This window comes from Sapajus apella, unplaced genomic scaffold, assembly GCF_009761245.1.
Source record: "Sapajus apella isolate SASKATOON/1434 unplaced genomic scaffold, GSC_monkey_1.0 scaffold25, whole genome shotgun sequence".
NCBI lineage: Eukaryota > Metazoa > Chordata > Mammalia > Primates > Cebidae > Sapajus > Sapajus apella.
Window position 1 is genome coordinate 6,748,068 of NW_022436965.1, and position 26,299 is coordinate 6,774,366.

The window sequence follows — 26,299 nt, forward strand, 5'->3', positions numbered from 1 at the left end:
ATCCTCACATTACCATTTCCCTGTGTGAGGAAAACACAACCCTGGAAGGATACATTTTGTCCTTCATTTTGCAGATGAGAAACTGAGATTACACAACTGGCCCATGTCACTGTTGGCTTTCTGAAGTCAAAAGTCTGCCTTACAAGTCTCTTGGGCCTTAAAACTTGAAAGGAGCACAATTCTAATGGTGGATGAATAAGGCCCATGATGGGAGGAATATGTTGTTGTTTTTAACAGGGGTAGAGCTGGAAGAGGGTGAGGAGAGTGATGGTGAGAAGGGAAGATCTATGTGGCAAGATCCTTCAATTACAGTATCACCAAAATATAGAGCTAGAGGGGATCACAGGGAGTACCTGCACCAACTCGTTTCATTTTGTGGAAGTGGAGCATTAAGGTCCAAAGTGGATGAATTCTATTCATTTATAGCTAAAGGATTTACAATGTGCCATCCAGAAAAAAAAGTAACATTCTTGATTATATTTATAGGAACCAAGTTTTCTAATGATCTTCTTTGGGATGGGAGACGAGATGACCAATTTTTCACCCAATATTCAAAACCACAGCATCCCCATCTGTGGTCATTAACAGAAGTACAATCCACAATAATTGTATAATTATGTGAGAGGCATTACCATTTCCAAGCAGAGTTTCCAAATTTAGCAGTGTTCACATGTTTTCATTCCCCCCCAAAATGTTGAATAAATAAATGCATAGGTTTGGAATAGAAAAGCGTGTGTAATCAAATAGTAAGTAATCTGGCCAGGCACAGTGGCTCACGCCTGTAGTCCCAGCACTTTGGGAGGCTGAGGCAGGCAGATCACCTGAGGTCAGGAGTTCAAGACCAGCCTGGTTAACATGAAAAAACCCCATTTCTAAAAAAAAAAAAAAAAAAAAAAAAAAAAAAAGCCAGTCATGGTGATGTGTGCTTAAAATCCCAGCTACTCAGGAGGCTGAGGCAGAAGAATTGCTTGAATTTGGGAGGTGGAGGTTGCAGTGAGCTGAGATAGCGCCATTACACTCTAGTATGGGCAACAAGAGTAAAATTCTGTCTCAAAAAAAAAAAAAATAGTAAGTAACCTTATCAGGCAGATATATTTTGTTTAGAAATCCTTATTTTGATTTCTTAAAACTCTAAGGCAAGGGATCAAAATATAAGAGATGTCATTTCAAAAGCAAATCATGTGGGATGTGATTTGTCTCATGGCCTGAGAAACATGCAGCTCTGCTTTCTATACAAAGTGGAAAGGGCAGAAAAGCAGCTGGCCCTTGCCCTGCCACTGGAAAGGCAGGAATAGGATGGGATGGATAGTTGTCCATTTATGAACATTTAAATGCAATCAAACAAGATTTTTATTGAGCTTCTACTCTGTGTCAAGTACTGTGTTATCATCAGGTGGAATGTAAGCTGATAGATAAGATAAAATGTACCCTCAGAAAATTAAATAGGTCTGTGAGTGTCAATATGAATTTTAATGACAATTAACACCTTCTGTTTGTAAATGTAGCCAGATAATATTTTGATATATTAACTGATATGCTTTCCCTTCTCAGTAATTCTTGTTACTTGTGAACTTTTTCCCATACAGACTTTCTTGGCACACTGCCCCAGGAACAGGATTATGCTACAGAACACAGAAAGCAAATTACTGACTTTTGAATTCCAAAATCTAAAATCTTGGCAAAAACAAAGTGTTTAGAAGGAAAATTGATCTGGAAATGGTCAGCATTAGTTTTTCCTACCCCTAAGACAAAATAAACCTAAGGGGAAAAATCTGTTGGGGGTAAAAAGTAGCAAAAGCAGAAGAGTTAGAATCTTGAATGGGTCATGAAGCAGACACCTGTGGTCCGTGCCCTCTGCCCTGACCCCAAAAGTTGCTGGTGCAGAGGAGAGAAAATAGACAGTCCAAAGGAAGTAGAGGAAATGAAAGGGAATCTGGCTGGCATCCACCCCTACCCTATACCGCCCACTGCTGCCTTCAGGCTCAGGTAAGTCTCCACAAACCCCACACATCCCAGGCTCTTAGGGTCTTTCTCCAGCATATTATGAAGACAGTAGAGAAGAACATATGTCTGGGAAAGTGTATCTAGATGGAGAGGACCCAAAACAGCCTGAAAGTTCCCCAGCATATCCATGAAGTTCAGGACTAGACCAAATATTTTCCAAGTGCTCAAGAGAAATAGTCACGAGAGCCCCAGATGGACCTCAGGCATTGCAGGATGAGGCCCAATTCAGCCACTACCAGTGTGACTCATGAGAAATCCTAAGGACTGATGTCTGTCCCCCAACTTTCTCCCCATCATATACTAATGTACCCTGAAAGTGCCCTAGATCTATACACTCTATGTTCACGATCCCACATAGACAACTATCCATCCCAGAAGAGCTGCCATCAGGCTCCTCATAAGCCCAGCTCCACCCATGCATCCATATTTAACCAGCTTCCTTCAGAAATATTCTCATAGATTTCCACTAATTTTCTATTCTTTAGGCACAACTGCTTTCTTTTTCCATTCTTAGGAAGTAAAGAAAAGGCCCAGAAAACATAGTCTGTGTAACAATGTGTGGTGCATATGAAGAACAGAAAGAATAAAATTTCCAGTGACCCTAAGTTCCTGATCCATATAAGATCTCCCTTCTGACCTCCAGAACCCGAGCCATCAAGCGGGGGGAAAAGTCCTCTAGATGACCCATTTCCCCCCTGGTTGGGTGCTTAGTGCCCTTTCCTTCTTGCAATGTCATTTCACCGTCTTCCCATTACAATCTGAAACTCACTCCCTTTGAAGTGACAGGACTCAACAGTTTGAGGCTTAACGCCAACTCCTCCTCTGCTCACACAGCTATCCAGTTGTTAAATCTACCTGCTGGCTCTCTCCTTTCTATTACCTGGAAGTGCTGCTCTCTGAATATTCCTTTTCCTCAATCCAGGAACGTGGCAGAACTGCACTTCCCCTTTCTTGAGGTTGATCAAGGCCAGTCATGTGGCTTCCTTTGGCAAGTGAAACGTGGCCAGGAGTAACATGGGCTGTTTCCTAACTGCAGAAAGCAACACTGCAGCACTCTGCTTCCTGCAGCTGGAACTGACAGCATTTCAAATGATGGAGGCCCTGTCACCCTGATTTCCAGAGTAAAGGGCATGTAATGGGCCCGTTCAGTCAGTGGGCAGATAAAGCGAGCAAGCAATAAACATTTGTTAAATGAAGATGCTGGTTGTTACTGCATAATAATCTTACCCATTCTGACTAACGAGCCCAGGCTATTACTGGGGTTCAGGCTCTCGCTTCTCATCAATGGCTTTTAACACATGACACTCAAAGTGTGGTTCATACACAAGTATCAATCCATAAACTATTGCTGCTCTGCAATGATGTAAGTATAGAAATTGAGAATAAACATTTAGAAATTATTGTAACAGTTAAACTAATTTGACATATCGAATCTAATAATAAAATATTTGGAATTGTCTTTCCCCCAAATCTTAACATGATGTCTTATTCATGAAGGTACTACCAAAATCTTTGTCAAATTAAATCGGGTTATTAATTCATGATTAAGAAGTAGAATTATGGTAGGATTTCAAGCACTTGCAGGCAGATCTGAGGAATATTTGGGGTACAAGATCCTTCCTAACTGACGTGAAATGATCATTTATAAATTTCCTTAGTTTCTCTTTGTGCCAGCACAAAATTTAGCGTCAGTAAGCAAAGAAACTTTCTGAGTTCTTCTTTATTTACTATTAAATATTGTTTTAGGTTTGCCAACATAAAAGCAGGAACATGAATGTGTTTATCCTCTGGAATAAAACTCTGTAAATATATTGCTTATAATATGTTCTTCAGAATTATTCACAAACAGCTTGACATTTTGATATATTTGTTCCAGTAATAGAGGATGATATAACTGATCCCAAAATCACTTCCTAACTCCCTCCAGGACTGAATAATTCTGTTCCTCTCAAAGACTCTTTGGCACACACTAATATATTTCTTTGCATCATACAAGAAAGAGGCAACATAAACAATAGTGAAAACAATAGTGTGCTAGGTATCAAGAGACCTGGATCTAATCTGTATTACCCACTCCACTTACTTGCTACTAGATGTAGCTATTACTTAACCACTTGTGTCCTGATTTCTCTTTTATGAGGATAAAAAGTTAATAACATGTAACATCAGCTCTGTTGTGAGCATCAAGATAAACGGTTCTGAAGTACTTAGTGGTGAATAAAGTATAATATGATTATAATTTTGCATTTATGTATAATATTGTTCTTGTAATGCTCTCAAATTATTTTGTACCTAGATTTTCTCCTTTCAAGCGAAACAGTAAGCTCTTTAGAGGTTCACTGTGCATTTTTTCTTTGTATCTGAGCCAATGCTAAGTCCTTTGGGACAAATAATATACATATGATGATCATTTGAAAACTATTTATCATAAGTTGTTGAACCCATTCACCCTTAAGTAAACTACATAAACTTCATACGTCGCAAGAAAAGTATTCCTCAGTTCACACTGACAATAGGCTTTTAAAATTTTGGCTAAGGAGAGTTGTAATTGGCCGTCTGAGTTCCTTGAGGGCAGAGGTCATGTCTCACCAATCTTTGTATCCCTAGCACTTACCACAGTATCTGAGCACAGAGAAGGAGCCCAGCTTATATGGACTACATTATGTACCCCTCAAATTCATATATTGAAACCCTATCCCACAATGTGACTGGAATTGGGAATAACACCTTTAGGGAGGCAATTAAAGTTAAATGATATCATAAGGATAAACCCTAATCTGATGGTGCTGGTGTCCTTATAGGAAAATGAAAAGATGCTGCCAGACAGCATGTACTCGCATGTGCTGACCCTCTCTCTTTTTCCCAATCTCACCATGCCCCACAGAGAAAAGGCCATGAGAAGACCCAACCAGAAGGCTGCCATCTGCAAGCCAGGAAAAGAGCCCTTAAGAGTCCGCTAGCACCTTAATTTGGAACTTCCAGCCTCCAGAACAGTAAGAAGATAAATTTCTGTTGTTTAAGCCACCAGTCTATGGTATTTTGTAATGGTTGCCCTAGCTAAGATATCAGTTAATGTCGGAAGATAAATTGATAAATGAATAACCTTTAATAAAATACTTATTATTATTATTACCTCCACTTAGTACCCAGAAATCTAAAAGGCCAATCTCTGACTTTGCTTAAATTGGCTTTGGGAAAATTTTCAGACTCATTTAAACATTATAATAGCACACCCACCTACTAGACATTTGATTTTTCCATCCACTCTCCTCAGTGAGTACAAGCAGCTCTTATCCAAAGATCATTAAAAGGATTAGGCTGCAGGAATGGGGGTGGTAAGGAACAGAACAGTTATGGCCAGAAAGAAGGAAAAATTGTACTATTAATTGTTCAGAGGATAACACATTATTCTGCACATGTAAACACTCAAGGTAAAATATGGCAGATGAATAAAGAGCTCCTGTATAGAAGAACTATAAACTTTGGCAGGAATCACTGTGCTGTAGTGAAGAGGCCTCCTGCGAGGGGCTGCAATGGAAAAAGTGACCTCACAGAGGAATTCAGAACAGAAATGCTCAGAAAGAGATGAAACAACAAGAAGCTTTGGTTAAGTCATTTGGTTCCAGGCTTATAAAAGTGAAAAGTTATTACAGCAAAAAGTAAAAAATAAAAATGCTGACTACATGAACTTTGTAGATTACTCTTCTAATTGTAAATTTGAATTCTAAAGTACCTCTTCCTTCATGTTCTTTACAAGAGATCTTTGGTGTTTAGTAACATTCTTCTAAAGACGCTCAGGCGAGAGAAGCAAATACTTAGTCTGCAGCCATAGGACCTAGCTTAGCATTCCACTGAGCTGCCCTAGCACAGAGGGCACACCGATTAGGGACTCTAGAAAAGAATGGCAACGGTAGCACCAGAGAGAAATCCTCATGTGCAGTTTCCCTCTTTCATGCCCCCAGCTAATGAGGGCACCCCTTTTACAGAAAAGTTTATACCAGCATATCTGGGAGATACTGAAGGTTCAGTTCCAGATCACTGCAATAAAGTAAATATTGCAACAAAGCAAGTCATACATTTTTTTTGGTTTCCTAGTGCATATAAAAGTTAATTTACACAACACTGTATTATATGGCATTCTGTCTAAAAAACAATGCACACAACTTAATTTTAAAATACTTTATTGCAAAAAATGCCAATGATCCTCTGAGGCTTCAGCAAATTATAATCTTTTTGCTGGTGGAGGGTCTTGCCTTGATATTGATGGCCGCTAACTGATCAGTGTGGTAGTTGCTGAAGGCTGTGGTGGCAGTGGCAATGTCTTAAAATAAGATCACAATGAAATTTGCCAAAATCATTGACTCTTCTTTTCACAAAAGATTTCTCTGTAGACTGTGATGCTATTTGATAGCATTTTATCCAAAGTAAAATGTTCAAAATTGGAATCAATCTTCTCAAACCCTGCTGTTGCTTTATTAACTAAGTTTATGTAATTTTCTAAATCTTTTGTTGTCATTTCAACAGTGCTCACAGCAACTGCACAAGGAGTGGATTACATCTCAAGAAACTACTCTTTGCTTTTCCATAAAAAACAACCCCTCATATGTTCATGTTGTCTCATGAGATTATAACAATTCAGTTACATCTTCATGCTTCACTTCCAATTCTAGTTCTTTTGCTATTTCTTTTCTTTTTTTTTTTTTTTTTTTTTTTTTTTTTTTTTTCAGACAGATTTTCACTCTTGTTACCCAGGCTGGAGTGCAATGGCACGATCTCGGTTCACCGCAACCTCCGCCTCCTGGGTTCAGGCAATTCTCCTGCCTCAGCCTCCTGAGTAGCTGGGATTACAGGCACGCGCCACCATGCCCAGCTAATTTTTTGTATTTTTAGTAGAGACGGGGTTTCACCATGTTGACCAGGATGGTCTCGATCTCTTGACCTTGTGATCCACCCGCCTCGGCCTCCCAAAGTGCTGGGATTACAGGCGTGAGCCACCGCGCCCGGCCTCTTTTGCTATTTCTACCACATATGCAGTTGCTTCCTCCACTAAAGTCTTTAATACTCAAAGTCATCCATGAGGGTTGGAATCAACATCCTTCAAACATTTTTACCTGCTTATATCAATCAAAAATGCTCTTAATGACATCTAGACTGGCAAATCCTTTCCAGGAGGTTGTCAGTATATTTTGCCCAGATCCATCAGAGGAGTAACTATCTATGGCAGCTACAGACTTACAAAATGTATTTCTTAAATAATAAGACTTCAGAATCAAAATTAATCCTTGACTTATGGGCTACAGAATGGATGTGTTCACAAGCATGAAAACAACAGTAATCTCCTTGTATATGTCCATGAGGGCTCTTGGGTGACCAGGTGCATTGTCAATGAACAGTAATATTTTGAAAGGAATCTTTTTTTCTGAGCAATAGGTCTCAATAGTGGGCTTAAAATATTCAGTAAACCATGCTGTAAACAGATGTGCTTTCATCCAGGCATTGTTGTTCCATTTATAGAGTACACGTAGAGTAGACTGAGCATAATTTTAATTTTAAAAGTACTTGACTTTGGTACACAGGGAACAGGATTTTCAGAATAACAGCTGAACATTGGTTTTAATTTAGTCATCAGCTGCACTGCTCCCAGACAAGAGAATTGGCCTGTCCTCTGAAGCTTTGAAGCCAGGCATTGGCTTCTTTCTAGCTATGAAAGTCCTAAATGACATTCTTCCAATATAAGACTGTTCTGTCTACATTTAAAGACTGTTAGTTAGTACAGCCACCTTCATCAATTACCTTTGCTAGATTATTTGATAATTTGCTGCAGCTTCTATATCAGGATTTGCTGTATCACTTTGTACTTTTAAGTTATGCAGACAGTTTCTTTCCTTAAACCTCATGAACCAAGCTCTGCTATCTTCAAACTTTTCTTCTACAGTTTCCTCACCTCTGTCAGCCTTCACAGAATTGAGGAGAGGGTTAGGGCCTTGCTCTGGATTAGGTTGTGGCTTAAGGGAATGTTGCAGCTGGTTTGATTTTCTCTGTAGACCACTCAAACTTTCTCCATATCAACAATAAAGCTGTTTCACTTTCTTATTGATGTGTTCACCAAAGTAGCACTTTTAATTTCCTTCCGTAACTTTTCCTTTGCATTCACAACTTGACTGTTTGGCACAAGAGGCCTAGGTTTTGGCCTAGCTCAGCTTTCGACGTGCCTTTCTCACTAAGTGTGATCATTTCTAGCTTTTGATTTCAAATGAGAGATGTAGTACTCTACCTTTTACTTAAACACATAGCGGCCATTGTAGGGTTATTAATAGGCCTGATTTCAATATTGCTGTTTCTCAGGGAATTAGGGAGGCCAGAAGTAAGGGAGAGAAATGGCAGAAAGGGCAATCAGAACACACATAACATTTATCAACTAAGTCTGCTGTCTTATATAGGCACGATTTGTGGCACACCAAAACAATTATAATAGTAACATCAAATATCCCTGATAAAAAGATCACCATATCAGATATATTAATCATAAAAAAGTTTAAAATATTGTGAGAATTATCAAAATATGACAGGGATATGAAATGATCACATGCTGGAAAAATGGCATCAACAATCTTACTTTATGCAGGGTTGCCACAAACCTTCAATTTGTAAAAAACACAGTATCTGTAAAACAGAATAAAGAGAATTGCAATACAATGAAGCATACCTGCATGTATCACAGGAGCAATTTACATCTTTCACCTCCAGCACTTAGCCAGTATAGTGAGTGTTCCAGAGCTGGGGTTTATTGCTATATGATGTGATCCTGAAATTCATTTAATAAATTAGGATTTTACAATTAAAAACTAAAATACTTAATTTCATATAAGAAAAAAAAAAATCCATATTTAAAAAAAAAACCCACCCCATCCACCCCTACCCTAAACAGGCTTTTATTTCTAAATAAAGATCTACATTTCAAGCAAAGCATGAATCAAGTCACATATTTAATGTCAGTATAATTTTAGAGTCGTGCCAGAAAGAAAAAGGGGGTTTGGGTATGTAAAACTTATTTATATTTTTATTTATGCTATTTCCCACAGATTGAAAATAAATTTTCAAGAGCCACTTGTCTCGTTAAATCTACTCCTAGGGTCTGAAAATGCTGTGGTTATCTAGCAGTGCCCTCTGGTGTCCAAATGAATTGTTTTAGTTGCCTGAGGGGAAAAAATAAGCCACTATATAATCAGACATATCTATAATCAGCATTCATTCATTTGTCAAATATTAACTGACAGTTTACTATATGTGAGTTACTGTGAAAAGAGGCAAGATACAGAGATATATTTAAAAATACATGATTTATTGTTCTGTCCTTAAGGAGTCCAGTCTAACAGGGAGACAAATGTAAACTCGATTACAAAATTACTTAAATCACTTTATCTAGTTTTTTATTAAAGTGAGATCTACACAGCTGGGTGGCCTCTCTTTCTAAACAGTTATGGACCATTACTCATGTTACAACGTATCTGGCTGGCTTTGGACAGAACAACTTTGGTCAAGTACACAGGGAACATTCTGAAACAGAGTAAACATCTCAAGACATACAGTAGGATTGAATCCTAGTTTTTAAAGAGTTGAGAAATGCCTTTCACAGCCAACCCCAAAAGAAACTTCTGGTTTTGTAGTTATATAAGGGCCCATTGGTCAACAGATCTGACACACAAATCTGATATTCATTAGCCTTATTCTTCTTTCTGAAAATTCTATTTTTCTAGCACTATAATGAAAGACGTCAAAATGAATCAAATGAGAGGCTTAAGAAATCAAGAGACTCTAAGAATTTATTATAAACTGTTTTAGGATTATTAGACCTGCAAATTTTCCACTAGAGTCACCAAAATACATATTGTTCTGAATAGATACATCTTCATGTCTTCTGGAGAAGCAGACAGAGCCTGAAGGAGTTATGGAGCCCTTCCACCAAGAATAAAAGTGAAATTCAAATACCATCAAAGGAAGGAGTCAGGAATTACTATAGATGATGAATGATACTTTATACTATTTTGTGATGTTCCTAATTTTCATCATTTTCCCATTCTTGTTATTGTTGTTTCTTAATCAGCCATGAAACCCCAGTGTGTAGGCAGGACCTATGACTTGCTTCCAACCAACAGACTATGGCAAAGGTGATGGGAAGTATGTGATTACATTATATAAGATTATAAGGTCCATCTTGCTGAGACTCTCCTTTGCTGGCTTTGAGAAAGCAACCAGTTATATTGAAAAGGTCCATGTGGCAAAGAACTGAGGGTGGCCTCCTGCCAACAGCATGTAAGCACTGAGCACTCTAAAGGAACTGAAGGCTACTAATAACCATGTGGTGAAAAAGCTGACCCTTCCCCAGTCAAGCCTCAGATGAAACTGCAGCCCTGCCAACACCTTGACTGTAGGCTTATAGAAGACCCAACTAATCTGTGCCTGGGTCCCTTATCCACAAAAACTGTGAGATAATAAGTGTGTGTTGTTTTAAGTTGCTACATTTGTGGTAATATTATTTTGTAATGATAACTAATATAGATTTCAAGACACTTTTTAATTATAAAACATTTTTATTATAAAAGTAATACAAATAAAAACAAACACTGAGAAAAGACAAAGTCATCCATTTACTGCTTCCCATCCCACTATAACCAGTTAGTAATTTGTCATCTTTTTATCATATGCTTGATGTGTTATTTCAGCCATGATAATACCCACTCACACACTTTTGCATCTTGCAATTTTTACTTAATGTAACATTTCTCATGTTTTTAATAATATTCATTACTAATTTTCAATAAGTACATTATGTACCATTTGTATATATCTCTTTATTGACTATTTCCTAGACCCAGGGATGGCAAACTGTGGCACCACATTTGTAAATAAAGTTTTACTGGAACAAAGCCATGCCCGTATTGTTTATGTATTGTCTATGGCTGCTTTTGTGCTTCATACAGCAGTGTTGACAAGTGATGACAGAAACAGTAGGTTTAAAAACCTAAAATATTTACTTTCTGGCCCTTTATAGAAGTTTGCTGATCTTTACCCCAAACTTTTAAGTGGTTTATAATTTGGGATACTAAAAATAATGTCACTTGGAACATCTTTGTGCATATAATTTTTCATGCCTCGTACAATTTGAGAGACATTAACAAAAGTGGAATAACTGGGTCTAATTAATGAAGACATTTTTAAGGCTGATACTGTCCCACACTATCTCTCTTATAATATTTAAGCTATGACATAATAAGGATGGTGTTAATAAGAATGAAAAGGAAGGCCCAGAACTCTTGTGGTAGTTTCTGGTCCCTGTTACTCAAGGCATGTATGTTTACACTCTGGATGAACATATTTTGAGTTTTGATTTAAAGTCAACCAAAAAAGAGAAATAACAGTAATTGCAACAGGAAGACCAATTGAAAGAAAGTTTTTACTTTCTACTGGAGAAGAAAAAGCAGACATAAATAGGTGACAAGGTTTATATAAAATGTCATTCCAAGATAGCTGCAGTGGCCAAAACACACTGGGAGAGTTGAGTAAGAGAAAGAGATGGCAGTCTCAACAATGAGCTAGCAGTGGCAGCAATAAACAAAGAGGCAACTATGAGTGTGGGATGACAAAAGCAGCACACAGGTTCCACCCATCTGAACACATCCTAGACATAAACCTATATACAACTGTAATCAAACTGTCTCTAGATAAGAAAATAAAGTTTTAAGAAACCATCCTATATTTTTTAAGAAAGAAAAAGTCTTCTACCTGGGGAAGTTTTATTCTTCAGAATGAAAATCTTATGGAATGGGGAAATCAACCCTCACTATCTAAGTCAGCCCTGACTGTCTCTGAGATAAAAGATGAAGTAGTCTGATAGGTCTCAAATCCAATCTTGTATGAATAAAACAAGCATCAGGAAACATAGATGTCATCTTCTAAGAGAAATATTCTGCCAAAAAAAAAAAACTCAGGATCAGGATGGACTTTTCTCTGATAATGTAATCCAAAAGCAAAATCAGAGATATTTAATGTAATTATCCAAATTATGCCAACAAAGTATGTAAAGAAATTACATATATTTTATTTTATTTCACTTTATTAAAATAAATTTTATTTTAATAAAATAAATTTATTTTATTTTATTAAAATTTATTTTATTTTATTAAAATATTCCTGTCAAAATGTCAACCAATTTAACATCTCCTAAAGAAGCGCTTTTTAGTTACAACTATCATTAGCCTTTACATTCTACCTCACTCACTAAATAATTAAATGGATGATGACTTCAGAAAATACTGTGGAAAACCATGAAATTCTCCATAGAGTAAGGAAATCATTTTTTTTTTTGGCAAAAATAACTAGGAACATGTTACTTTGAACAAAATATAACCAGTTTTCCGAGGTATGGAAATCAAGACTTTTTTCTTGAATTTTCCCTATGGCAAAGGAAGTGGCAGTTCTATGAATGACTTGAGTCACATTCAAAAAGGTCATAATCTTCCTCTTTTTGTAATTATTGCACACAGTTAGCTCAAAACTGACCTGAGGGTCTGGCAGCATAAATCCATCCGTAAGTTTATAATAGACTATTGTAGAATCAGACTCCACTATGGCCAAAGTAAAAGACATCGGCAAATCTGGATCACCTTGCAATTTTCGAGATGCCTTCAAGATCTCCCTTATCCTGAAAATAAAGTCACAATATACTTAGGAATTGCAGTCACTCAATTAATGATAAGATCAAATACTATAAAATCTTAGGGAAGACACTGGCAATACATTATATCCATAATGCTAAGAAATGTCTGAAGTCTCAAATATAAATATGTAAGATACTGTTTTCTCACAGAGAAAATCCTGCAAATTAGAGACTTTCAGCCCTTCTCAAAAACATTGACCAATCTCTCCTGATCATATCTGAGAGAATCAAAACTGTATCTGGGAAACTACAGAACGGAATAGTTCTCATCTAAATTGTTTAGTGCATCTAAATTGGCTAAGGACCCTAGGCATAATTTCCCAATTTCCTAACTTGGTATCTTATAGTAGAACAATTTGGTATTCAAGTTTGCAATGTTAAAAAATAAACATTTCCCCCATGTTTTTACATAGGGTTAATAATTACTACTTTTAAATGGTTATATAATATTTCCTTAACCCACAATTTTACTCAATCATTCCCCTATTGTTGTAAAGTTATTTTGGACTTTTGAGGGTAGGGGAACCAGGGGAGGGTGGTGCTAATTAAGATAAGGCAAGGATCATCTTTCTCCACACAGTTGTTCCTCTTTAAATATTCCTCTTAAGTCTTTCTGAATATCAGAATTATTAGATCTGAGTAGAGATAGTTTTAGGGTTCTTAATATGTATTCTGATACAATAAAAGCTAAGAGAAAAATATAAAGAGAGATAAAACTTTTCTTAAAAAATTTTTTTTTGGTAATGTTAAGATTTTTGTTTTGTTTGCTGTGGAAATCAGTCTACCAAATCTAGTATCTAGATATTTAAAGCACTATTAGCTTTTGTTTATCACTAACTAAAATTCCTTAATACCTACTCAATAAGCCTGTGTTCAATGATTCAGTAAAATGTAAATATCCAGGGGACTTTTTTAAAAAGGCAAATAAAAAATGATCAGTTGTTTTTTTCATTAAGCCAACCAATTCTCCAGAAATTGAAAAGATTTACTAGCATATTAACATCCTACAACTGAAAACATAAATAACTTAATATTATATTTTCTTACCAAAAGTGTAACTTGTCCCCTTAACTTCTACTTCTCAACATTAAGTAAAAATTCATATGATCATGCTTTCCCCAGCCTGTTATTCAATCTACAAAGAATCTAAAAAGGAAAGTCTCTGCTTTGAAATATCCTTACTACAATAATTATAATGCTTTTTAAAATCTGTAGGACAGACTGGAGATTTTAAGCATGATTTAAAACATCAATAAACTTCTAGAAAAGCTGAAACTAAATTGTTCTTGTTAAAATATCACAGTGCACAATATATTAACATTACAGAGTGAAAACTGGTTTGTTTAAACATCAGTAACAAAAGCCTGCTAACCTAATACCTATCCATTTGTGTTTATACATGAATATAATGATTCAAGAAGACAATGAGTTTCCAAGTTTGTTTCCTCATATTCAATCCAATTCTAAAATGACTTTGAAAGAGTTAAGTCAACACACACATACAAACACACCTTCTGATTTAAATAACACTGTATCTTGAGAAATGGAAAATGTGTTAAAGTTGTGTTAATAAGTTTCCTTCTCGTTTGTGTCCCATTCTCATCACAGTCTACAGTTAGGGATGTTTAGAGAAATTCATCTTGTAGCATTGCAGTGGCTTTATGTGCATTATATAGTGAGTTTTATGTATATTGCATATTGGGAAGTAATTGTGGTACATACTGACAACAAAAGATGTAGATAAGTTAAAATTTTAGTTGATCCATTGTGTCTTCTTTTCCATCTTTGTAGAAAAAATTAATTCAAGATGGACAGCCTATAAAAATTGATCTTTTTCTATGATTATTAATTTAGGTATTGGTTTGCCACTTTTGAAGAAGAAAAATATTTAGTTACACTAAAAGATTTGCATTGATGAAGCAATTGTGGTACGTTGTCTTTTATCATGGTGTGACTTCCCATCAGTACTGAGTAATGAAGTTTCTGATTAATACCTATGGTTGTTTTATCAGAATGTCTTTCTCTAAAGCAAATCATTCTTATGAATAAGAATCTAGCTAATTGTAATGCAGTTCAGCATAGTTGGAAATAATTTTTTAAGGACTAAGTCAATTTCTGGGATTCACACTCTTTCAGAAAATAAACATTTTCTGTTTCCACTAATGACACAGTGTTCCTTAGTATGTTTGGGTTAGTATTCAGTTTTAGCAATAATCATGGAGGCAGAGGCATCTATAAATATTATATCTCAATTTGCAAGGTGGTATATAAACTACATAATATGACTACTTGACAGTTTACAAGGTCTTTTCATATATGCCGTTTAATTGATTCATATAATAATCTCATGTGTAGACATAAAGGTGTACTAGCTTCATTTGAAGTACCCTTTAAAAGACTTTCTCCACTGAACTGCCTTTGTACCTTTGTCAAAATTTTTAGCCCCAATGTGGTCCAAAGTGAAGCTAATCAAACTATCTGAACATAAATTTGACTTCATTTGCAATCTTAGCACTGAAAAACATCAGAGCAAGACTCTATCTCAAAAAAAAAAAAAGAAAGAAAAGACAGGTCACTAGTTTTAATTAGTACTCCTCTTGTTGTCTCATCTTTAAATTAATCAGATCTCTTTGATCTCTGTGTATCTATGAATATGATTTTATACCATTGCTGTGTCTGAGGAAACCGTACTTCTATAGTCATTTACCGAAGGTGCTACATGGATTCCTTAAATTCACTTTAGCAAAGAAACAATCTAGAATACTCTCCATATGGATACCACACGAATACACAACTTAATATGGCATTATAATGCAAACTAAAAATTATTCTACACTAGCTTTAGGAAGTATTTTTAGATCAAACAAGAAACACTAGCAATTAATCACTTCATACTCCATCAGCATAATTTTCCTACCAAATAATCAGAAATGGGCACTTTACCAATTTTATTCTCCCATTACAGATAAGGAAATAACATTAAATCAATATTTTCATAAGGACTAGTATACACAAGACATTCTGAAACTTGAAAAATATGACAGTGTTTTAACTGTGATCACATATTACATATAACAGCTTTACAGAAAATGCTAATCACAACCTGTACTTGCGCTCAAAGTAATGGATTCACTCACAGTCATTCAAATACACATTTACCCTGTAATGGGATCTGCCTACACTCTTGTCACAAAGTATGTAAACAAAATCACCAGGTCTAAAGCCTGGGAAATTAAGTGGGAAGCAGATATTAAAAACTGTTCAGGCCTTCTCAGAAAAGCACACAGGTATAACATTAAACACTGCCTAGAACAATTGCCTTTTAAGGAGGCAGAAAATACATATACACCATAAAATAAATAATAGAATAAACGATATAAATATATATGCCACTCTGCCACTTAACAGTCGATTGGTAACTGAAACAGTGAGATTGTTTGTCATCACTAGGGAAATATTTTATAACTAAGTTGTAGTTAACTATGTAAATGACAGAGTTTGGTCCAGTTTTACAAACAACAGATTATAAAAACCTCCTCCTTCAACAAAAGAGACAGTTATCAGGCCTTATGTGCTATATGCTCTTTGTAAATAAGAAGAAACTGTAGCTCCAGCAAACTACCAACTCCTCTGACTCTACAGCTATGTATGCTACCCAACTCTCCTACTAATAAAAATGTTATTTAAGGTTTTTAGAGGAATACAAGGTATTTTTTAAAGCACTATATTCAAGCAGCTAAGCAACACAGTCTAAAATGTTGATTTACAACTGGTGTGCTAAGGTTGGTTGTACAGTATGTGGCAAGTAATTTGTTTCTAACAATAGAGTACTAAAGTTGGCAGAGTATTTTTAAATATAAAACTAATATTCCTGATAATATATTATCAGTCTCACCACTGACATTCCAACATTCTTTCTTGACTGAGAGTCAAAAGACAAATTTAGAGCTAAGAGGTCCTGGGAACAATACATGGGCCAAAGCCCATTATTATGATGAAAGAAAAAATAATGGCTACTTTTTGGGGGAAGAAAAATTATGATTAGGATGGGGCACATTGAAAAGTTAGTGGGATGCCTGGAAAAGTTCTATTTCTTAACTTGGTTATAATTACAAGAGTTCTATATGTTTGCCTTATGATAATTCATTAATCTATACATTGGTATTGTGTGGTTTTCTGTATCTGGTTTCATTTACAATAAAATATTTTTAAAAACCAATAAAGGAAGAGAAATTCCAATAGCTATGAGACTGAGATCTTGGTACAGCTCACTTGATCTTTTATTGTCTTTTGGAAAAAGTGGGGGTACAAGTAAAAATATACTTTTAACCTCAGCTTTTTGTATGTAAAGTTAGGAGAAAACAAATACCCTATATACCCGTAGGGATTTTGGTGCTGACTTAATGAAAGTCTACTTGTAAAAGTATTTCAAATATTTTAAAATACTTTGAAATTCTATAACATTCTCTGCAAATGCAAAGTACTCTTAAAACCACATAGAACAAACAATAATAGTCTCACTTTCTTGCTTAAAGCCCTTCAATGACACCATGCATTTAGCAGTAATTTTCACAGTGTTCTTTGTGAAAACCTAAGGCTCCAGAGACATGCTTCAGGTGCAGGGCATCATGTATAGATATGTAGATTGTGCTCTGTGCAAGGGTACCTGGCACAAGTGGATCTAAAATCTGCCCTTCACCTTACTGAAGAGACATTTTTCTTTGTACGTCAAGAGGGAGCTCCGTTTTCTAAATTGTTCAAAGACACTCTAAATGCTAGCTGTAGCTCTGTTCAAAAGTTCCCTATTAAACAGTATCTTGTTTTTGTCAAGCAATAAAAACAAACTATCTGAAAATCTTCTTCAAAGTTAAGACAAGCCACAGACAAATACACATCTTATATTTGTAATTCCTTGATTTACAAACAGATTTGAGCATTTGAGTTTCTCTTCTGTGAGTTGCCTGTTCACATTCTTTGCCCAGGTTTCCCATTGGGATTTTTTTTTTGAAGTCCCAGAAGCTATTTATATATTCTAAATTAATCTCTGTCAGTTATGCACATGCTATAAATCTTCTCCCAGTATGTAAAAACTTACACATTGCAAGTGTGAATGTAAACTGGTCATAATCCTTTTGGAAACAATTTAGCAATAACCAGTAAAGATGAAGGGACAGGCCAGGCAGAGTGGCTCACACCTGTAATCCCAGCATTTTGGGAGGCCAAGGCAGTCAGATCACTTGAGGTCAAGAGTTCAAGACCAGGCTGGCCGACATGGTAAAACCCCATTTCTTCTACAATACAAAAAAATTAGCTGCCTGTAATCCCAGCTACTTAGGAGGCTGAAGCAGGAGAACTGCTTGAACCTGGGAGGCAGAGGTTGCAGTATGCCAAGATCATGCCACTGCACTACAGCCTGGGTGACAGAGCCAGACTCTGTCTCCAAAAAAAGAAAAAAAAAAAAAAAAGTCCCAGCTATTCTACCTCTAGGCATCTTCCTTAGGGAAACTCTCATACATGAGTACAAGGAAGTATTCACAAGGCTATTTGTTAGAATACCATTAGCAATAGCAAAAAAGTAAAAACAATGATGGCCTTCATAATCTAAATAAACTTTCACATCTAATTTTCCATCCTTTCCCTCTTTTCTCTGAAATTTCACTCATTCATTTATTAATTTGCTGTCTTAAGGAATATTACTAGATACCTACTTTGACTAGACACCATGCTATGCAGGCAGTTATGCTTAATTACTTGCAGTTGCCCCGCTAAACCATGGTCTTCTACTGGCTAAAGAGACTTTTCCTGTCCTTCCTCTGGGCTTTGATGTTACTTCGTATATGTTCCTGTTGAAGTGTTTATCAGTACTCCATTATCCCTGTTATTCAATTATCTAGCTACAAAATAAGTGAAGGCAGTCCCAAATCACACATTGAATTAGATATCTGAACAAAGGGCAATTCTGTTTTTTTAGATTCCATCCAACAATTGCCAAAAAAAAAAAAAAAAATGTATTTTCTAAGCTAATCTTCAGTGCTAGAATACTACTTTCATGAGGATGTCATGAAAGTACTTGTTCATCATGGTATCCCAGCACCTAGATCATTGTCTGACACATAAGAGTCACTCAATAAATACTTGTTAAGACCAAAAAGCCCAAGCAATATTATCTGACAATAATATTTTAAAGTGAAAACAGAATCATTAACTTATATAGATGCTTTATCACTGAATAAGTAAAATCTGTTTTCCCTCTTAAATAAAAAGTATTTTTTCTTTCATGGTGAGTTACCCTTACATCTTCCCACCAAATACTTTTAGAACACGTTCCAATGAATTTCTTTGCAATACAAGGTTATCAAAGACTCAAAGCCAATCATTTTCTTCTCTGTGTTACTAACACAGAAAAATTCCTACATTAACTATGAAAGGCTGGAATTGCAGCATTACTATTAGATATATAACATTTTATATTATAAAGTACACTAAAAGTAAAAATAGACAAAAGGATGCCTACTATCTAAAAAATTGCACCTGTTAAAGACCGAGTAATGAAGTCACACATACACACACAAAAGTTATTTGAATAGTTTGAGTTGAGAAAATGTTATGCCCTAAAAGGCATAATAAATCTAGTATGCATCAGGCCTCATTTGTGCTATTTTCTATATTAGTATTCTACTGTATAATAAAGAATATTTATATAAAAACAAGACAAAAAGATTTAAGCTCCTTCAGTGAAATGTAAGAACATCAAAATGCCTTGCCAAATTATCATTCCAACTAATTCTACTTGAAGAAGAAAACAAGCTTTAGCCATTCAAGCTAGAAAAGAAAAGCATTAATTACCACTTGGAAAATATTAGAAATTAACAATAGAAACAAATTTGTACTTCTAGACTTATGAAATGATTTTGATTAAAATAGGCTATTGCTTTCATTTCATTAATTTTATTTTTTAGGAATAAATGCAGGTTAATTTCAAATAGTATCTCCTTGTCCAAACAAATAATATAACATTAATACTAGCTAGGACAATATTTGTTCCAGTAATTAAAAGACAGAAAGAATAATTTTTGAGGAATGAATTAAGACTCTTGGATGTCGGATGGCTTGGAAATCATGCTAGTAAAGACCAGAAGATACTAGTGACTAAATTTGATGTCAGCTCTAACAACTCTCTCAAACACAAAAAAAACTCACAGTAAGGAGCTTCTCAAAGAAGCAGATGAATACCCTGGTATATTAAAAAACAATTATCATTATGAATCATAAATGCAAAAAATACTTCATAGAAATATGCAAGGTAGTTTAATACAGCTTTATGAAAAATGCACAATGAAAATAATCAGTTACATTACAGTAACTTTAATTTGGAAAGGATCTTACATGTACTGGTAATCTAAACCCCTCAACAACAACAACAAAAAGACAAGGAAATGGAAACCCAGAGAAATTAGGTGTGTTGCTAACCATCAAACAAAATGTTAAGTGTCAGTCCCAAGAGTAGAACCCAGGTCTTAAGATTTTAGTTTAGGGCTCTTTCTACTAGAATGCTATGCATTCAGTCACAGTCAACTAGAAAAAAAGTAAGTATTCATCAACACTATTCATGCTGGAATTTAAGGGCCTCTGCCCCACTTAGATGCCACCCAACTACAGCTATGTTTTGATCTTTCTTCCATACCCCACTTTCAGAGGTTAAGGCTCCCCTCAACATGCTCAATATTTCTCTCTTCCACTATCCTCTTGAATCCATCCTTCCTCGTCTCTCAAGAATCTTGATCCATCAATAACTGTCACCTCTTTTCTATTTTCAGACTTTCTATGGTACAGCTCACATGGCAGCTGGCTTCCTTTACAGCAAGTGCAAGAGAGTGCCCAAGATAGAAGCCACAATCTTTTGTAACCTAATCTTAGAAGTGACATCCCATCATTTTTGCCAAATTTTATTAATTAGAAGGAAGTCACTGAGTCTGGGCCACACTCAAGGGAAGAGAGTTACACAAGGGAGTGAATACCAGAATCATGAGAAGCCATCATAGAAGCTGCCTGCCACAGCTTCTAAAGAAGAAATGCATAGGGAGGCTTGCTAACCAGATACATGGACTTCTTATGGAGCAAGCAATTAAGAAGGTGTGGTATTGGCAAAAGGACAGATAAACTGACTAATGGAATATAATAGTGAACCCAGAGACAAATTAATGCATGTTTAGAACTTTGGAAAATAGCAGAAGTGATACGTCAGATAATGAGAAAAGGAAGGACTATTCAGTAAATGGAAGTAGAAAAAGTGGTTATCCATATGACAATGGTATCCCTTATCTCCTCTCACACCATTAAAAACAACTAACAATAGAACTCTTAGTGAAAATGTAGGTGAATATTTTTTAGACCTTTAGATAGAAAATATTTCTTAAACTAGACACAAAGATGTTGATTATAAAAGATGGATAAATATGATTATATTCAAATTAAGAAATGTTATTCATTAAAAGACACCTTAAAGACAGTGAAAGATTTAAAAACTGGAAAACACAATAAGAAAACTATTAATGTCAAGGATATATGAAGAATTCATAGAAGTCAAGGAGAAAACTAAAGGCAACCCAATAGGCAAAAGAAATGAATAGATATTTCTTATAAATAATACATATATAAAGAAATATTCAGTATTATGAGTGATGAGAGAAAGGTAAATTAAGACCACAATGAGAATAATCCATTCTGTTGGCAAAAATTTAAAAGTCTGACAATACTAAACATGGGAGACAATACAGCTCCAAAGGATCTTGTTTATACTGCAGGTGAAAAGTAAATTGAGGCAACCAATTTGAAAATGTTTGAAATTATCTCCTAAAGTTAAACATTGGCAATACTCCATCATCAAGGGAGTGGATGTGAAAACGGTGGTATAATCACACAGTGTAATATTATATGGCAGCCCAAAAAAGGCACAACAATGGATAAATTTTAGCAATATAATATTAAGTGTATAAGTTCAGTCATAAAAGATTTTTAAATTAAAGTTAAAAATATCTAAAATTTTAAAATTCCCAATGAACATGGAATTCAGAATGACAGTTACCTCAGGTCAGTGAGAACATGTTAAGGGACTTATAAGATTAGATGTTAGTTATAGTCAAGAACCTAGTTTTGCTTTGGGTGATGGGTACAGAGATACTTACAACATTATTAAAAATAACTAAGTAAATAAATAAAAACCAAGCATGAACTATAATGAGAATATGTCATGAAACAAAGACATGTTTAATACAATGCTGTATAGCTAAGCTTTTTAAAAACTACATGAAACTTTCTTTGATTTCAATTTGCATGTTAATCATGCTCTTTACCAACTCCTATATCAAGTATGACTTCTATTACATGGTACATCTTATAATATCTGTTATTTCAAATGTAATGGTCTTGCTTCCTTACCAAGAATATAAATACTTCCATAAGGCTAATATTTCTACCATACATACTGTCTCTGAAAATGTACTCTGACCACAGAGTAAGTGCTAAATAAATACTTGTTAAATCCTTGATATACTCTGTATATTTGTTCCTGCCCAAATCCCATGTTGAACTGCAATCCCCAATGTTGGAGGTGGGGCCTGGTGGGAGGTATTTGTGTTATGGGGGTAAATCCCTCATGGCTAGGAGCTGTCTTCAGGACAGTGAGTTCTTGTGAGATCTGGTCATTTAAAAGTGTGTGGAACCTCCCTCTCAACACATTCTCTCTCACTCCTGCTTTTGCCATATATGTGTCTGTTCCTGCTTCATCCTCTGCCATGATTATAAGCTTTCTGAGGCCTCCCTAGAAGCCAGGTAGATGCCAGCAGCATGCTTACTGTAAAGCCTGCAGAACTATGAGTCCCTTAAACCTTTTTTTTAAAGAAATAAAAAAAAAAAAAACTCAGATATTTATAGTAATGCAAGAATGGCTGAATACAACACTCATATTTAACTTATCCCTCAAATAGCAAGAGTAAAGCTATGATTGCTGTATCCCAAATTTCTTTAAAAATACTGTATCATTACCTTTAATGTTTCCTACATCTTTACTCAGGAAAGGAACTTAGACCAAAATCACCTGCTCACCTGTTATGGCTGAGGGAAGCAGTGATTGGGGTAGGCACCACAGTCTGTAACCCCTCCCCTTCTATCTCAGTACCAACGAGGCAGATGAGCTGAAGTTCTGGTAATCCTACACAGTTTACTTCATGCCAGCTTTTGCCTGAAAGAGCATCATTGAATGGACAATAATGTTTATTAAAATCAAAAGATAAAAACTCCAAACTTCTACCTAAAACTCAGCTGAGCAAATATCACTCATAACACTACCTCCTCTCTTTGCTTTTCTAGTAGTTTCTATTACTCAGTAATTCCCAATGTAAATAAATGAAGAAATTACAAAATTAACAGCAAATGCATAAAAGATTGCTTATTATAATGTGAAGAATGCTATATCCCAATCCAATCCCCCAAACCTCTACCACAGTCCCAATAACAAAACAGTATAAACAAACAACTTACTTTCCATGAGGTCCAGGTAAACCAAGAATGCTATATAAACTTGGGTGGCATCTCCTATATCTAATTCCATCATTTCTAAATACTGAAAATTAAAATATAATTGTCAAATCGAGAAGGAAGAGTTGTTTAATATTTTCCAATCAACAAGTAGTCATTAAGTATATATAATCCATAAAATTCTTCTGGGTATAGTGGAAGTTAAAAGGCAATATAAAATATTATCTCTGTCTCTAAAGAACTTGCAATTGTTAAATACATGCATACTTAACACTGTTAGGCAAATAACAATATATGATTGTGATTAAAAACCATGTAAATGGAATAAAAAACATGACACAACAGGTCAGAAGAGGTCTACTCAGAGGGACTGGTGAAAGCTTTACAGCAGAGGTGGGATAGGATACAAGTTGAGCACGGAAGAACATTATGATTTGGGTAAATGGAGAAGTTGAGTAATAGTGCAGGTAATCACACAAAGGTGGGATTAAGTCACACATATTCAAGGGACTGTAAAGAAACCTATCTCCCAGCAATAGAAACCTTTTTAATAAGATTTACGTTGGCACGTATTAGTAGGTACTGTGTATTTCCCTAGCCTCTTATTTGTGTGTAGAGAGAGTCTGCCAGAATATCAGTCCTAGCCTCTCTATCTATTCTTTCTTACTTTAATCATTTAATTTTTTAATCATTTAATTATGTAATCATTAGATTTTTAAAAGGGGGTTGACAAGAAACTAGAGAAAGCTGCTTCTTTCAGACTACTGGTCAGCGTAAGGGGAAGATGTTTCAGGGGCCTACAGCTGCAGAATTCTGAAGGTGCCCAGCTATGCCAGCGACTAGGTGGATATGCAGGGCTAATGCTGAGGTGCAGTACTAGCAGACCTGCATACGGACAGGTCTGAAGTCACATTCTCCCATCAGCTTCACTGTAACTGTACAGGTACAGGAGGATACGGGTTATTAGTTGTCTACTTCAAACATGTTTGAAAGTGACACTCAAAACATAATTTTGAGCCAGGTTGCAAGGTCTTAAGCTAAATGTGTGATTTTTGTCATTGAGGAAATACTGAGGATTTCTAAGCAGGAGAATAATAAAAGTGTGTTTGAGGATAATAAATCTGATACCATTTTACTGGATGAAACTACATAATTTTCGAATGAACAAAAAGGTGAAACTGGAAAAACAAATACCTCCTATTACTTTATTATTTCTTTTCTTTTTCTTTTAAAAACCATTTTGATCCTTCAAGAAGATAAATCAAAAGGAGAGATTTGATGGTCATGGTGTACACAGCCATTAACTTCAAAATGAAAAAACTCTACAAGTATGTAAACTGAGTAACACCACCAAATCTAGATAAGGTTTTAAAAATTTGTTACTGGTGCTTCACTTATTAAATACTTATATAGCGCTTTCTATATGTTGAATGGCTTAAAAATATGAACTAATTTAATTCTGTAGTAACCCTGTAAGTAAGTATGGACTATTAATGTCCCCATTTTTCAGGTGAGGAAACTGAGGCATAAGGGGATCAAACAACTTGTCCCAAATCACAAGGCCGATAAGTGACAGAATCAGGATTTAAACTGAGTCTGATTTTGAGTTCATGCTCCTAACCATTATGCTGTCTCTCCATGCTATTGTTTCATGGCACTAAATATTTCCATACTATTGTTTCTTTTTCTCACCTTTTGGGAGGATGAAGGGGACGGTGAAGGAAGATAAAATTAAGCAAGAGAAGCTGAAAAAGGTTAACTCTTTTCAAACATATACCTTCAAAATTTTCCCTGTTTTTAGATGATTATCTATGAATTATTGTTCTCTAGCAGAAGAGTATAATTCTATTAAAGTACCAGACCAGACCAGTTTTTGAGATTCTTACAAAACTCACATCTCCATTCACTTGTCTATTCACTGCTTGGACCCTTACTGGGACAAGGCAGTAATGTCTCAAACAGAAGCACACGGGGGACTATCTTTATCTCCCTTTCTGCTACTGTAGAAAAATACAGGCAAAATGTGAGTAGCTCTGCTTTGGGCAAGAACCTGTTCAAACTTTCGAAGAAATCTGAAATATTAGGAATCTGTACCTTTGCAAAATAAAGGTGCACTCTGGACCCAATGCTAAGTGTAAACGTGACTGTGTCTAAATCTTTACCATTATGGACCCCTAGAGCTTATCCATCGGCCACAAATTGTCTTGTATGGTTATCGTGAGGATTAAATAAATTCATCCCCGAAAGGGGATTTACCTAGACAGCAAAACTAGTGGAATGCTTATTAGGAATGTCCCCCTCAAGAGGGGTGGAGTTAATGTCTGGTCCTCAGTTCCAGAATGGCTTTGGTGGCGGGTTGGGGAAGGTGTCGGAACGAATAGTTCAACTCATTTAAACAAAACCGATGCTGCCTGGGGTTGGCAGTTGCGCACACCGGTCCACCTCGGTGAGGGTGGCGCGCATCGTCAGCTCTCCCGCTGAGGGAGAAAGGGCGGCCCGGGAGTTCTGCCTGGGCTAGGGGCCCGGACGGCGCCCTGCTCCTCTCACGCCTCCTGACCTTAGGGTGGGAGCCCATCCAGGCGTCCTCGGGGGCCCACGAGGGAGCTCCGCCGCCGTCGCCAAAGCCGCGAACACCGCCCGGACCCAGGCCGCTGCAGCCGGCGGTCGGCTCGGAATCGCCGCGCTCCTCCATGCCGCTGGTTTGGCGCTCCCGTGGTGCACCGCGACCCGCGCCCGGCCAGAAACAGCTGCGCGCGCGCCTGTGGGTTCCGCTTCCCCGAGACTCGCCGTGGCCGCACGAGCAGCTCTGCGTCTGGGAGGAAAGCTGCATCAGTCCCTCCTTCTGACCAAGGTAGTAAGAACCTGCGCGAACGCTCTCTAGTGTCGTCTCTAGTTTTGCCCTGCGTTTATTCAAATCCGAGCAAATTCTAGCGTGAAGAATATTAAAGAGTAGCCTGCGCCTTAGAAGCTCCTAATCCTCTTTAAGTCAGTGCTGCCTATAGCTCTCTGAGAAAGCTGGGGGATGTATACGTCCTCTTTGCC

At 36.3% G+C, this 26,299-nt stretch overlaps 2 protein-coding genes across 5 annotated transcripts in view; one reads left to right on the forward strand and one right to left on the reverse strand.

The window, feature by feature from the left end:
* The window catches only part of TSEN15 (tRNA splicing endonuclease subunit 15), a 60,154-nt gene extending 34,115 nt beyond the window's left edge, over positions 1 to 26,039 (reverse strand). For 2 of the 4 annotated variants that reach the window (XR_004272739.1, XR_004272738.1), the window contains exons 1-5: positions 25,815 to 26,039; positions 23,261 to 23,342; positions 22,826 to 22,961; positions 12,565 to 12,706; positions 8,711 to 8,809 (exon numbers count right to left, since the gene is read on the reverse strand). Coding sequence is in view for 2 of the 4 variants with exons in the window: in XM_032291184.1 (XP_032147075.1) it covers positions 12,283 to 12,706; positions 22,826 to 22,961; positions 23,261 to 23,342; positions 25,815 to 25,949 (777 nt within the window). In the remaining 2 variants the exon portion in view is untranslated. Of the gene's footprint in view, positions 1 to 8,710; positions 8,810 to 10,575; positions 11,972 to 12,181; positions 12,707 to 22,825; positions 22,962 to 23,260; positions 23,343 to 25,814 lie in introns of those variants that run through there. The other 2 variants (XM_032291185.1, XM_032291184.1) reach the window with 2 other exon arrangements.
* The window catches only part of COLGALT2 (collagen beta(1-O)galactosyltransferase 2), a 114,510-nt gene continuing 114,235 nt past the window's right edge, over positions 26,025 to 26,299 (forward strand). Inside the window, exon 1 of the mRNA XM_032291183.1 lies at positions 26,025 to 26,108. The gene's annotated coding sequence lies outside the window, so the exon portion shown is untranslated. The remainder of the gene's footprint in view (positions 26,109 to 26,299) is intronic.